A 13682-nucleotide genomic window follows, 5' to 3' on the forward strand; every position below is an offset into this window, starting at 1 on the left:
TCGGAAGGCAAAGCAAACTGCGTTAGACTTCTCAGATTTTACAGAATCAGGCAAATGACCATGAGTGAGCTTCTCAGGTTACACACATTTTACAGGCTTGGGGCTCTCATAGCAGGCTTTCATGCTACAGGCTGAAGCTTGTGGCAGTCAAGTTATCCCTCCTGTAATACATATTTTACAGGTCCAGAGATGGGACAGGAGAGCTATCCTCCAGATGTTTGATCACAATGATTATCACACTACCTGTGAGATTTTTAAGCAATCCTCAAAAATGGGTTCTGGAATACTATTGTGGATACATTTTTAAAAGAAAGTTGAACAATGTATCTAATTTGTTTTCACAGTATCCCCCAAAAAATAATATTAAAGAAAAATGAATTGCTTCCCAATGTATTCCAGTCAGCTTGTATAAGAGGTACGTACATGCTTCTGGCAGTAAGAATAAGGTATGTGGGACACTGTCTACCTTGGTGTATAGGAGACATTCTAACCAAACAGGTGAAGAAGAACTGCACTCCAAGCAAATGCCTCTGCATGTCTTCAACCCTGGGTGTAAGCACCACTTGCCCATGCTTAACACATGTCTTTGGGCTAAAGTGACAATACTTGGCAGAATTTAGGTACTCTGTCTCTACTTACAGAATCTTCTTGGCAGTAAGGTGAATGTGTGAATTCTCAGATCTCCTGACTACCTTGTTAATCCAATATGCTAACACTACCCTCTAGGGGATTTTCATCTCCCAGACAAGAAGCTAAAAAACAAGAGACACTGGGCCATATTTATACTCTGTTTGCGCCGGATTTGCGTCATTTTTTTTTATGCAAATTCGACGCAAAACGAACTCCATATTTATACTTTGGCGTTAGACGCATCTAGCGCCAAAGTTCATGGAGTTTGCGTCATTTTTTTGCGTGGACACCTTCCTTGCGTTAATGATATGCATGGTAGGCGTTCCCGTCTAAAAAATGACTCCGAGGCATGTGCGCCGTATTTATACTCCCGGGCAAAAATGACGCCCGGGAGTGGGCGGGTCAAAAAAAATGACGTCCAGCCGCTTTTGCGTCATTTTTTAGCACCTGGTCAGGGCAGGCGTTAAGGGACCTGTGGGCTCGGAAGGAGCCCAGAGGTGCCCTCCCATGCCCCCAGGGACACCCCCTGCCACCCTTGCCCACCCCAGGAGGACGCCCAAGGATGGAGGGACCCACCCCTGGGACATTAAGGTAAGTGCTGGTAAGTATTTTTTTTGTTGTGGCATAGGGGGGCCTGATTTGTGCCCCCCTACATGCCACTATGCCCAATGGCCATGCCCAGGGGACATAAGTCCCCTGGGCATGGCCATTGGGCAAGGGGGCATGACTCCTGTCTTTGCTAAGACAGGAGTCATTTCAGTGGGGGTTGGGAGTCACAAAGAATTGCGCAAATCGGGTTGAGGCGAAAAGTTTGCCTCAGCCTGACTTGCCCCATTTTTTTACGCCCAAGCTCCATTTTCCCCTACGCCGGCGCTGCCTGGTGTAAGTCATTTTTTTTCACGCACACCAGGCAGCTCCGCCGGCTAACGTCATTGAATAAATACGGCGTCCGCATGGTGCTTCAGAATGGCGTTAGCCGGCGTTAAATTTTTTGACGCACAACTGCGTTGGCGCAGTTGTGCGTCGAAAAGTATAAATATGGCCCACTGACTTCAACCTCAATACACTCAATGTGGTACAGCATGTCACACAACCAACACATTTCAAAGGCCACATCAGCAATCTTGTCTTCTCAACATCACCAACAGTCTAATAGAAACCACCAATATTCTTTGATTGGAAAGATCTCTTTACCATCTCTGTCTTCCTGCTCAGGGTACTACCAACAAACCAAGGTCAACACAAAAAAGAAGACTAAGGGCCCGATTCCCAAAGGTAAAAGTAGACATTTGGTCTAAACGTAGACTTAACGTCTTAAGTTTATGACTTTGGAAATTCACAAAGGGCATTTATGAGTAGTATCTTTACATCCGTGCTCAGGCGGCGATCTCCACCTGAGTGCAGCTGTAAAGATACTACTTGTAAAATGCTCTTTGTGAATTCCCAAAGTTGTAAACTTAAATGTTTGGTCTAAGTTTAGACCAAACATCTAAGTTTACCTTTGTGAATCGGGCCCTAATGTTTGAACTCATCCATAGTCATCACATCAACTCCATATCTGACGCCAACCTGCCTTCAAAATGTTTTGGAAAGCTATATGAACATCCACATCCCAATTATAAGGAAGTGTAAGCCAAAGCCTTCAGCACCCTAGTATTCTAAAAACAATAATTGATCCATCTGCAGAGAAGAAAGAAAATGGAAAAAAACAGAACTCCAAATGATCTCGAGATACTAAAGGCCCTCAATGCAACCTGCAAAAAGCTCCTCACAACACCACACCAGCCCAAAGCAAGGTACTATACTATCACCATCAATAAAGCCACCAACAGAAGCAGAACCCTGTTCAAGACAATCAAGCCTTGCTTCAATCCCCGCTGGACCTGCCTATTTCTCACTCAGGGCTCAAAAAATCATAAAAATGTTACTAGACCTGCAGGTCGAGTAACTTAAATAATCTACTTGACCTACCTGTAATGTATTTGACCCATAAATGGGTCTCAAATTGTGTGATCGTAGGCAAATAGTTTACAGAGTTGCCTTTTTCTTAATTCTCACATATGACTGCATCTTCAAATACGTGAGCTCATCATTTCTGCAGTACCAACAAACCTCTTTTATTTGATTAAGTAGACTAAAGTTTGCTGCATGCTTCAGAAGAATCTAGTCCACATACCCATGCGGTCTGGCCCACATAACCTAGGACTTCTTTTAGTTTACTAACAACATTACCATCAGGGCAGGAGTGTTTCTCAGTTTGTTTAAACACTCAATTTTAATAAATATATTACTAAACCATGATGTGGTAACAATGTCATCTACATACAGTAACTTTCCAAGAAATGTCCAAAAACCTCTCCACTAACTTGCAGCTTTACTGATAAAACTATATAGTGTATTAACAATCTGCGAAAACTGGGTTTCAGAAAACATATCCTTTGCACATCAACATGTAAAGTATTCTGATTTATTTTCATCCCATTGAAATATTTTTTCAACACACAGAAATATAAAAAAGGGCTTTCACAACTACTGAAATATATTTTGAAATGTTTGCACAGTTGACTTAGTCATTTAAATGTTGGTGTTAGGAAAAACCTGACACCCTATATCCTTTTATTTTACTTTCTAAGCAGCAGGTCACACAGTTCACCTTACAAAGTTCTGGAATTCTGCAGTCAGAAGGAAACTTAATAGTAAGAAAAACTGACTTTTGACCTCTGTCTTTGAACACAGAGCAAATGTGACATAAGAACAAGATTTAAAGGCATCTTTTATTGCCCCTCCACTTTTCATCTGAACAGAACACCTGTTCAGTGTCAACACGCCAGCCAGACAGAAGGGATGGGTAAGTATTAAAAATAGCTCAACCTGATCAAATAAGACTTGCCAATGCGAATGGTTGAGTGGATATTTTCGAGCCCCGTCACTCCACGGAAAAGTTCAATACAGTCAACCTCTTCTTCAGTGAAACAATATGGAATATCTGGACACTACCAATCCGGATTCATTTCTCACACCCACCCCTTCTGTAGAATCCCACAATGGTCAGCCTTCAAAACCCTAACTCTCCTAGATCTGGCAGACATAAAAATCACCATTCTATTTTATTAACTGGAATATATAAGGTATAGAGAAGTGCCTGTCATTAACGGGGTGGCTTTCTACTGAGGCATTCCAAGTGACATCAAACAGAAAATAGAGTGAACCTTGGAATCTCAGGGTTCTGTGTAGACCCACTAATGAAAGGGGATGTGGCGCTTGGCATTTCCTTGCCTTTCTCCAGATCGTTGACTGCTATTTCACCTCCTTTCTTGGGATGCAGGGGAGGAGGCAGATCAGCATCCATTAAAGGCCTGCGTTTATACTGCTCTGAAATTATGAAACCTGTGACCTGATAATTGTTTCCTATGAAAGAGATACATTAAAACCTTGATTTTTCAAATTTCAATTTAACAAAGATTAATTTTCAACTGCTTGCTGTCCTAGCAAATAAGAATGCTCAAATTTGGCAGCAAAGGATGCAAGTAAAAAAAAACCCAAGCTTTACACAGTTTGAGATCATGTTAGAATACCCTGTTGCTAACACAGTCCTGCCACTTATTCACTTGGTCACAAATATTAACATGCAGTTTGTATGCAGAATTAAACAGACATTTATTATATTTGATTCTGATCTGAGTAGAAAGATTTTTTCAAATGCAGCAGTCATTCAAAATGGTTCTTGAGGTAATGAGTGTTAATGACAAATATTGGCCAAGTGACAATGTTTGGAGTGATCCTATTCTACTCAAAATGGAAGAATATCAAGATTTTAATACCTTTACATCATAACAAAATACTTTGATTGTCTTAAAAAACAGTACCTCTTCTTTTCAGAATCTTAAGTTTTTTTGTTTTTTTTACTTTGATACAGCTAGTATTTAATGTCTCAGTTTAAACTGATATGTGCACTGATGTAAAAAAAAAAGTATTTGCTTAAAAATGTTTGGAAGATCCTTTAAAATGTCATAAAAAAATGTAATCTCATTACAGAGGTTCATGTGGTCCACTGCAGGACCAGTTCTTAATATCTGGGGAATAACTCTCTGGACGTTTGACAGTCTCCCTTGTTTGTGTCCAGCCACTTGCCACAGGGGAATATAGTGGTCACTGCAGTAGCAGTATTTGTCACCTCCACACGTTCCACCTGCCAACCAGGATTCATGCCACTGTTGTCATGTTCGATGATCACTCTTTTCAGCTCGCCGAGATCCAGCATCTCCAAAAAGAACCTGTCTGTTTTCCCACGTTCGAACAGGTTTTTGAACTTCTTTGTGAGTCGGTGCTTACCGGAGTCTCCGTTTGAACCAAAAATAGTTATAGAGACATTGGCGTCTGTCCCGGCTCCCTTTTCAAAGCCAGTAACCACAATAACCTCGTACCGGACTGGGACCAGGCTTCGGGCTTTGCTGGCAAAGCTTTCAATGATCTTGGCACACTCAAACACCTTGTAATCATCCCTCTTATGGCGGAGTGGAATTTTTGCATTGCAGTTGAAAACATATCTGAAAAAAGTAAATTTAAGAATTGAATGAGGAATATGGCATGCAATATTCTATATACCTTTCACTTACGCAACACATTCAAAGAAATTCAATTGAGGATTCTTGAAGGTGAACTTCCAAAGCTGTAGCCTTTTACATGATTACCCCCAAAAGTATGATGCATCCCAAAACCAAGAGACTTGTGTATGAGATTCAGCCTCAGCATCCCAAAGCAGTAAGCATGTCCCCAACTCAAAAGCCACAAAGTTCTGGAATGCCCAGCCAGTATAACATATGTTCTTGGCTTTGGAAATGAATCTGGAAATCAGGCTAGTTGTGTAAATAGTTTGCAGTATATTACAAGAGAAAGAACAACAACCCCTGCGTTGACTGCACAAAACAGGCTCAGGTACTGCATAGTGTGAATGAAAACACAGCACATTCACTTTGCCCTGCCACAGCTATTATCAATGTTTTCATATTGTTTTAAAAATGCTGGAAAACATGTGAATGCTTGTTTCTAATACAACTGGTACTTCTAACAGCCAACTGTGTTCATTGGCTTAGCCGAGTTAAAAAAAAAAACTATAAAATTAATTAAACGCTGCTATAATCCAGAACACAAGTGAAACAATTACAACACAATACATTATACAGGTGTGATCAAATGGAGTCATTACAATATTCTAAAAAATCAGTTTAGAAATCTTGTATAATCAGTTGTGGTTTGCTTCCCTAATGAGGAAGGGGTGGGGCGGCACGTGGGGGGTGAGGGGAAGTGGCTCAAGGGAGCGGGTCTTAAAACTAATTTAAAAAAAAACTTTACCTGCTCCGCACACGCCGCTTCTCTCCTCCGTCTCCTCTTTCAGACACACGCTTCCAGCCTGCCCTGCTGCCAATCCTGACGCTGCTCAGAGCAGCTTCAGGATTGGCTGGGAGTGCCCTAGCTGGGCACTCCCAGGCAGACTGGGAGCCTATGCAGCCTCTAGAGAGCCTACAGCGCATGTGTGTTCGGCCGGCCAAACACAAATGCTCTCTGAGGGGAGTGCACAGTGCACTCCTCTCGGTGCTTGTCACCCCCGTGGCCCCGCCTCATCCACCACAAAGGGATAATAAACCTAGTTTATTATCCCTTTGTGGTGAAAGGTTTGCAGCTTCTGCTGCTTGGGGGGGGGAGGGGTGCAACGCTCCCCCGCCCTAATGGAGGAGCCACCCCAGCGTATAATTACAATTTTTGGAGTTTCAGTCTAATCTGGCAGGCGAAAATTAGGAACTTAGAAACTGCTCAACAGCAGAAAGTTAATTCAGTGCAATAACAGACAGCATAAGTGTCCCTTACCAATCTTACACTTAAAGCCCCAAACAAATTGAAAACCTGTTTCCTCCTAGCATTAACATAAGGAGGACAGACTAATAAAACAAATGAATTAATTGTCCTAGCTCCTGCCCATCATACCCCAATAGCAAGTTATCTAGAGAAATTTGAACGCCAGTGGACCACTAGCTAAGAGACATGGCAGGCATTGTGCAAAAGAAACGAATATTTCTTAGTTTTGTACCCTCAGAACTGGTAACCCCTACTCCATCCTGAGGCCTAGGGAACAGGTCTCATCCACTATTTGCTAGTTTTAAACCATTTTTCCAAGTTCCTCCAGTGCAGCATGTATTAATATTAGATCACCCTGACATTTGGCAGGCTAGCCCACTACCTTGACACTTGAGTTTTCAGGCTGGGGTTTATGTTTTTTGCCCACTGTCTAATATTTTCTTATATGGATTCTGATACCCATAACTGGCTGGTAGTGAGTTTTTACTAACTTAACATTTGTTCTAAATTAAAATTCACAATACCTGTTAAAATCAGAATTGGATTATTTGATTTGGAAAACATTAATGGGACTACAATATAATATCTTTGCATCCATCCACTCTGTGATAAAAACGAATTCACACATGTGACTGAAAGAGGTCAAACATTAAGGAATGCAGACCATTGATAGAGTAAAGTGCAACTTACTGGGATGGATAGCTTTTTGTTCTCGGCCAGGACATAGAAAGCATTGTGAATTTCATTTCACCCTTTTTCTCCTTTGTTTGTCAGGGACCTTGTTTGATACTCCCATCCCTTACCTTTGTACAAGCCGTAGGAAGAGAAGATGATTCCTCCTTTACCTTCTGAAGAAGATCAAGGAGCTGTGTCATGAGGTCTGCCTGAGTAACTGTGGGGCTAAGGCCCCACCTCCACCCCTAGAGATGGTATAGCCAATTGACTCCTTGGTGAACTCAAGCCTCTGTGGTGCCCGAAAGGGACTTTTTGTAACATGCTTCCCCTAGGTATGAACTGCCAGGTGGCTGAATAGTCTGAGATGTAACATGCTCCTCCTTAGGTCTGAAGTGCCTGTTAGCTGGAAGGTCTTTGAGATGGAAATTCAAGCTGCCTACCCTTGTTGACGTTGGAAAGGATTTTTTCCAGCAAGTGACTGTCTGTTCCATAGGACACAGCTTTAACTTTTTGGCTTTTTAAGTTTTTGTGGACATGTGGACATATCTCAGAGGACCAAGAGAAGAGACCCCAATGACTCTTTCAAGAAAGATGCAATCTTTTTTGATGGAGGCAGTGTCTTGTACCACATGGGGTGGGGGGAGGGGATCCAGTCTGCAAAACCTCTTCTGTGTGAACTCAAAGAACATCAGCCTGTGGTACAATTATTATTCTGATTAATCACATCAGTCTAGTCCTTTGCAATTGGGTGAGTTCTGTGATAAAAGAAAACCAGAAGAAAACAGGAACAGGGGCACATGAGGACCCTGCATTATTCCTCAGTTGCATAAGGCACTTTCACCTGGCTGATACTTTTACTTCAAATGTTCATTCTTCTCCAAGGAGCTTCCCCTTGAGCATATTCACACCTATGGAAGAACGCTACCATACAGCCTTCAATTTCACCCACCCACTGACTTTTCTTCAGACATAATGACTAAGAGTAAATGTGACATCACTGACCGGTCCTAGTCCCTGGCTTCCTTGTTCTGTGTGCTTCTATATCGACCCGTATTGCTGCTGGAGTTCCATGAGTGGACATTTTAACTGAGATTTATGCCTTCTCATTGACTTTTGTTAAATGTTTATTGACCAGTTGTACATTTATTTAGAAGTGCCGTGAATCTTTCATACAGACTGCTGTAATCACAGTATGATACCAATGTGTCTAGAGAATTCAACATTATGTGCAAGAGATGGGGGCGTTGAAATAAAAGGCGCAATTGTGACAGATAAACAAAAATGTGAAAATGTTTTGTTGCTAATAGGGCTGGGGTAACTGGATTTTAGTAATGGTCTGTGACTGTCCTAAACGCCTCTTAAAAATCAAAACCTTTCCTTAGTGTTGTGGAACTCTGGTAAAGCAAGCCTGCTTATTTACTGCAAGAGTTTACCTTCCTCCCTACACTCTTAAATAATACTGCCAAATTAGAGAAGTTTACTTCCATAGGCGACATTGTTGTTGAAGTACTCACAGTCGAACAATGGAACCCAGTCATTTGAAACAACATAAAATATACAAAGTTCTAGCTTTTTCTGATGTTTGAAAAGTTCATGAAGGTGGACTGATGATTAAATAACGGAATGACACTGACCTGCATCGTTTCTAATTTTGCACTAGCAGCAGGTTGTCTCTTCTTTTCCATCATGCATGATGGCATGTGTTAGAAGGGTTGTGGTGTAGTGTCAATTACCGGGCATAGTCACTATCTGCTGGTTGGCAGCTGTGACATGTATGCTCCCTACTTACTTTCAGATTCTGCCTCATCACATCCCATGTTCTGTCATAGTGAAATATCATGACTACTGGAAAGTACAATATTAAAGTATGGATCAGTGACTTTTACTGATTTGCTATCATTTTTATAATATTTCATGAAGGTTTGTACTATTAAAGTATATTCTCAAGGTTCCTTGCAAGTTATATAAAAGGGAATCATCTGGCATTCAAGAAAACCAGTGGTAATGGGTGTTACTGTCAAAGAGAAACCTTTCCTGGGGCAAGTCGGTAATAAAAAGAAAGTTATGACTCATCAGAGGCAGACTAATGTAGCACTGAAAAGTGCTTGCGAAGAGTAGTAGTAGAAACTGTTCACACACGATGACGTATATATAACACCTTCTGTGTAGGTAGAGCAAGATAATTAGTATGTTACACAAGTTTTTGTATCAACCTACTTAGACTATCAGTTATTATCTTGACTCGATTATCAACTTCCTGTGAAGATGCAGTCACGGTATCGCACCTCCTCTCTGAAATCCAAGAAACCCTAGTTCAGCAAACATCCGCTAGTCTTACGCTCAACCTGATTCGGAATTCCTTGACTGAAAGCACCACTGAATCTCAGGCGGCTCAGAACTCCTTGCGTGAAAGCACCTTTTGATCTCGGAGAATATGTTATTTGTTTAACTGAGAATGAAAGATTCATCAGGGAAGTTGCTTATGCTTACTCCTGGGGTAGGTTCCAGGTCAAAACAGACTGTTGTTGCCCTACTGCAGATCTTCAACTGACACCAAGCTAAACTTAGCTAGCCTTATTCTCAGTCATCGGTAGAATTGAGATATTACTTTGTTCTCTTTATTTTTAAACATTTTTCCTAGGTCCTTTACAGAAACAAAATCTCGTGTCCAATAATCAATGGCAGTTATTCTGCATAACCACTGATTAAATACATGGGTTCCATTTAGATGAATTGCATATAAACATATCCCTTATCAATAGAGTTAAAATCTGCTATAGAACCTGCCATTAGGAGCTAATAATAGGTGCTCTTGCCAAGAACACTAGTCTGGAAACCGTTTTTTGATGTACGCTATGCTGAGTACCAAGAGAATACCTACAGTTGATAGTACACTACAGCAGACATGCATTATATATATGTGAAGTGCACAATTTGGCCATTACAACTCTAACATTATCATTTCAATTCACTACTGTTTGGAGGCTTATCATCAACTCCCATTTACTGTTCCTCTTTTTAGTAAGGTGTAAGGAAATGCCTCCTTGGCATGGTTACCCCCTAACTTTTTGCCTTTGCTGATGCTGAGGCCCATATTTATACTTTTTTAGCGCCGCATTTGCGTCATTTTTTTACGCGAAAGCGGGGCAAACTTACAAAATACAATAGTATTTTGTATGTTTGCGCCGCTTTTGCATTAAAAAGCGGCGCAAATGCGGCGCTAAAAAAGTGTAAATATGGGCCTAAGTTTTGATTGAAAGTGTGCTGGGACCCTACTAACCAGGCCCCAGCACCAGTGTTCTTTCCCTAAACTGTATCTTTGGTTCCACAATTGGCAAAGCCCTGGCACTATATGTCCCTTGTAACTGGTACCCCTGGTACCAAGGGCCCTGATGCCAGGGAAGGTCTCTAAGGGCTGCAGCATGTCTTATGCCATCCTGGGGACCCCTCACTCAGCACATGCACACTGCCTCACAGCTTGTGTGTGCTGGTGGGGACAAAATGACTAAGTCGACATGGCACTCCCTTCAGAGTGCCATGCCAACCTCACACTGCCTGTGACATAGCTAAGTCACCCCTCTAGCAGGCCTTACAGCCCTAAGGCAGGGTGCGCTATACCACAGTTGAGGTAACATGTGCATGAGCACTATGCCCCTACAGTGTCTAAGCAAAACCTTAGACATTGTAAGTGTAGGGTAGCCATAAGAGTATATGGTCTGGGAGTTTGGCAAACACGAACTCCACAGTTCCATAATGGCTACACTGAAAACTGGGAAGTTTGGTATCAAACTTCTCAGCACAATAAATGCACACTGATGCCAGCGTGCAATTTATTGTAACATACACCCAGAGGGCATCTTAGAGATGCCCCTGAATACCAATCCGACTTCTAGTGTAGGCTGACCAGTTTCTGCCAGCCTGCCACACATCACACATGTTGCTGGCCACATGGGGAGAGTGTCTTTGTCACTCTGTGGCCAGGAACAAAGCCTGTACAGGGTGGAGGTGCTTCACAGCTCCCCATGCAGGAACTGTAACACCTGGCGGTGAGCCTCAAAGGCTCACCCCTTTTGTTACAGCGCCCCAGGGCATCCCAGCTAGTGGAGATGCCCGTCCCTCCGGCCACTGCCCCCACTATTGGCGGCAAGGCTGGAGGAGATAATGAGAAAAACAAGGAGGAGTCATCCGCTAGTCAAGACAGCCCCTAAGGTGTCCTGAGCTGAGGTGACCCCTGCCTTTAGAAATCCTCCATTTTGAGTTTGGAGGATTCCCCCAATAGGATTAGGGATGAGCCTCCCTCCCCACAGGGAGGAGGCACAAAGAGGATGTAGCCACCCTCCAGGACAGTAGCCATTGGCTACTGCCCTCCCAGACCTAACCACACCTCTAAATTCAGTATTTAGGGTCACCCCAGATCCCAGGAAATCAGATTCTTGCAAGCTGAAGAAACAAGGACTGCTGACCTACAAGCCTGTAGAGAAGACGGACGCGACAACTGCTTTGGCCCCAGCCCGCCGGGCTGTCTCCAACTTCGAAAAACCTGCAACCATCTACGCATCCGACAGGGACCAGCGACCTCTGAAGCCTCAGAGGACTGCCCTGGACTAAAGGACCAAGAAACTCCTGTGAGCAGCGTCCCTGCTCAAAACCAGCAACTTCTTTGCAACAAAGAAGCAACTTCCAAAGACTTCACATTTCTCACCAGAAGCGTGAGACTTCACACTCTGCACCGGATGCCCCCAGCTCGAGATCCAGAGAACAAACACCACAGGGAGGACTCCCCGGCGACTGCGAGCCCGTGAGTAGCCAGAGACGACCCCCCTGAACTCCCACAGCGACGCTTGCAGAGAGAATCCAGAGGATCCCCCTGACCGCGACTGCCTGTAACAAGGGACCTGATGCCTGGACCAGCACTGCACTGCACCCGCAGCCCCCAGGACCTGAAGGAACCGAACCTCAGTGCAGGAGTGTCCCCCAGGCGACCCTCTGCCTAGCCCAGGTGGTGGCTGTCCCGAGAAGCCCCCCGTGCCTGCCTGCACCGCTAGAGTGACCCCCGGGTCCCTCCATTGATTCCTACCTGAAACCCGACGCCTGCTTTGCACCTGGCCGCCCCTGTCCCACTGAGGGTGTGTTTTGTGTGCCTACTTCTGTCCCCCTCAGTGCTCTGCAAAGCCCCCCTGGTCTGCCCCCCAAGAGGACACAGGTACTTACCTGCTGGCAGACTGGAACTGGAGCACCCCTGTTCTCCATAGGCGCCTATGTGTTTTGGGCACCTCTTTGACCTCTGCACCTGACAGGCCCTGAGCTGCTGGTGTGGTAATTTTAGGGTTGCCTTGAACCCCCAACGGTGGGCTGCCTATGCCCCAGAACTGAGACTTGTAAGTATTTTACTTACCTCACAAACTAACCTTTACTTACCTCCCCAAGGAACTGTTGATTTTTGCACTGTGTCCACTTTGAAAATAGCTTATTGCCGTTTTTACAACAACTGTATATGATTTTGCTTTTATTCAAAGTTCCTAAAGTATGTAAGTGGAGTACCTTGCATTTAAAGTGTTTACTGCAGATCTTGAACCTGTGGTTCTTAACATAAACAAAGAAAATATATTTTTCTATATAAAAACCTATTGGCCTGGAGGTGGTCTTTGAGTGTGTGTTCCTCATTTACTGCCTGTGTGTGTACAACAAATGCTTAACACTACCCTCTGATAAGCCTACTGCTCGACCACACTACCACAAAATAGAGCATTAGAATTATCTAATTTTGCCACTATCTTACCTCTAAGGGGAACCCTTGGACTCTGTGCACACTATTTATTACTTTGAAATAGTATATATAGAGCCAACTTCCTACACAAGGTCACTGTATCATGATTGTCATTCATTTGTTTATGCCTTGAATAAGCTGCATCCCTTTTCGGATTTTGCCTCCTACACAAAATGTTTGTTTGAATTAAAAAATGTTTAGGTGGAAGAACACACCCTGTCTAGATGAACAAATCACTTCACATGTCTCATACAGAAGGGACTCTTGAAGTTGAATGGTTCATCCTAAATTTGACAGCCAGTTAAGTCCAATTTATGTCAGCCACAGGCCTGCCTAAACGTTGTTGGTTATTGTGGAGGCAGCAGTAGCTCTGTCATCAAGAACAAAACCTACCACCATAGTGGTGTGGATAGCTGTGAAGGATGCGGCATCAGCTTTTATTTGCAGAATTCCTTATATGTCTCCTTATAGATGAGTCCATAAGACTCTGATTACTATATTATCTTTACTGTTTGGGTGAGTTTACGACATATTCCTAACAGTACAGAACTGGCAAACCTAAGGGCTCACTGCTGAGTAGGTTGTGAAAAGGTGTATGATTTGTCTGGGAGAAAACATGTCTTTTTTCACTGCAGAGTTAAGTGAAAACAGCAGTATCATACATGTAGTGTTTGACCTGGCCCTTTCTACAGAGTCATTCCCCAAACGTTTTGCCTTCTCCTAATTTTTCTGACCCTTTCTGGCTGACGTTATGACT

At 43.2% G+C, this 13682-nt stretch overlaps 1 protein-coding gene across 1 annotated transcript in view; it reads right to left on the reverse strand.

Annotated features, from left to right (window-relative positions):
* Positions 1 to 2883: 2883 nt before the first annotated feature.
* Positions 2884 to 13682, reverse strand: part of LOXHD1 (lipoxygenase homology PLAT domains 1) — a 929469-nt gene continuing 918670 nt past the window's right edge. The window contains exon 47 of the mRNA XM_069218871.1: positions 2884 to 5177. Coding sequence (XP_069074972.1) covers positions 4697 to 5177 — 481 coding nt within the window. The 3' untranslated portion in view covers positions 2884 to 4696. The remainder of the gene's footprint in view (positions 5178 to 13682) is intronic.

The sequence above is a fragment of the Pleurodeles waltl genome, chromosome 1_1 (assembly GCF_031143425.1).
Source record: "Pleurodeles waltl isolate 20211129_DDA chromosome 1_1, aPleWal1.hap1.20221129, whole genome shotgun sequence".
Classification (NCBI taxonomy): Eukaryota; Metazoa; Chordata; class Amphibia; order Caudata; family Salamandridae; genus Pleurodeles; species Pleurodeles waltl.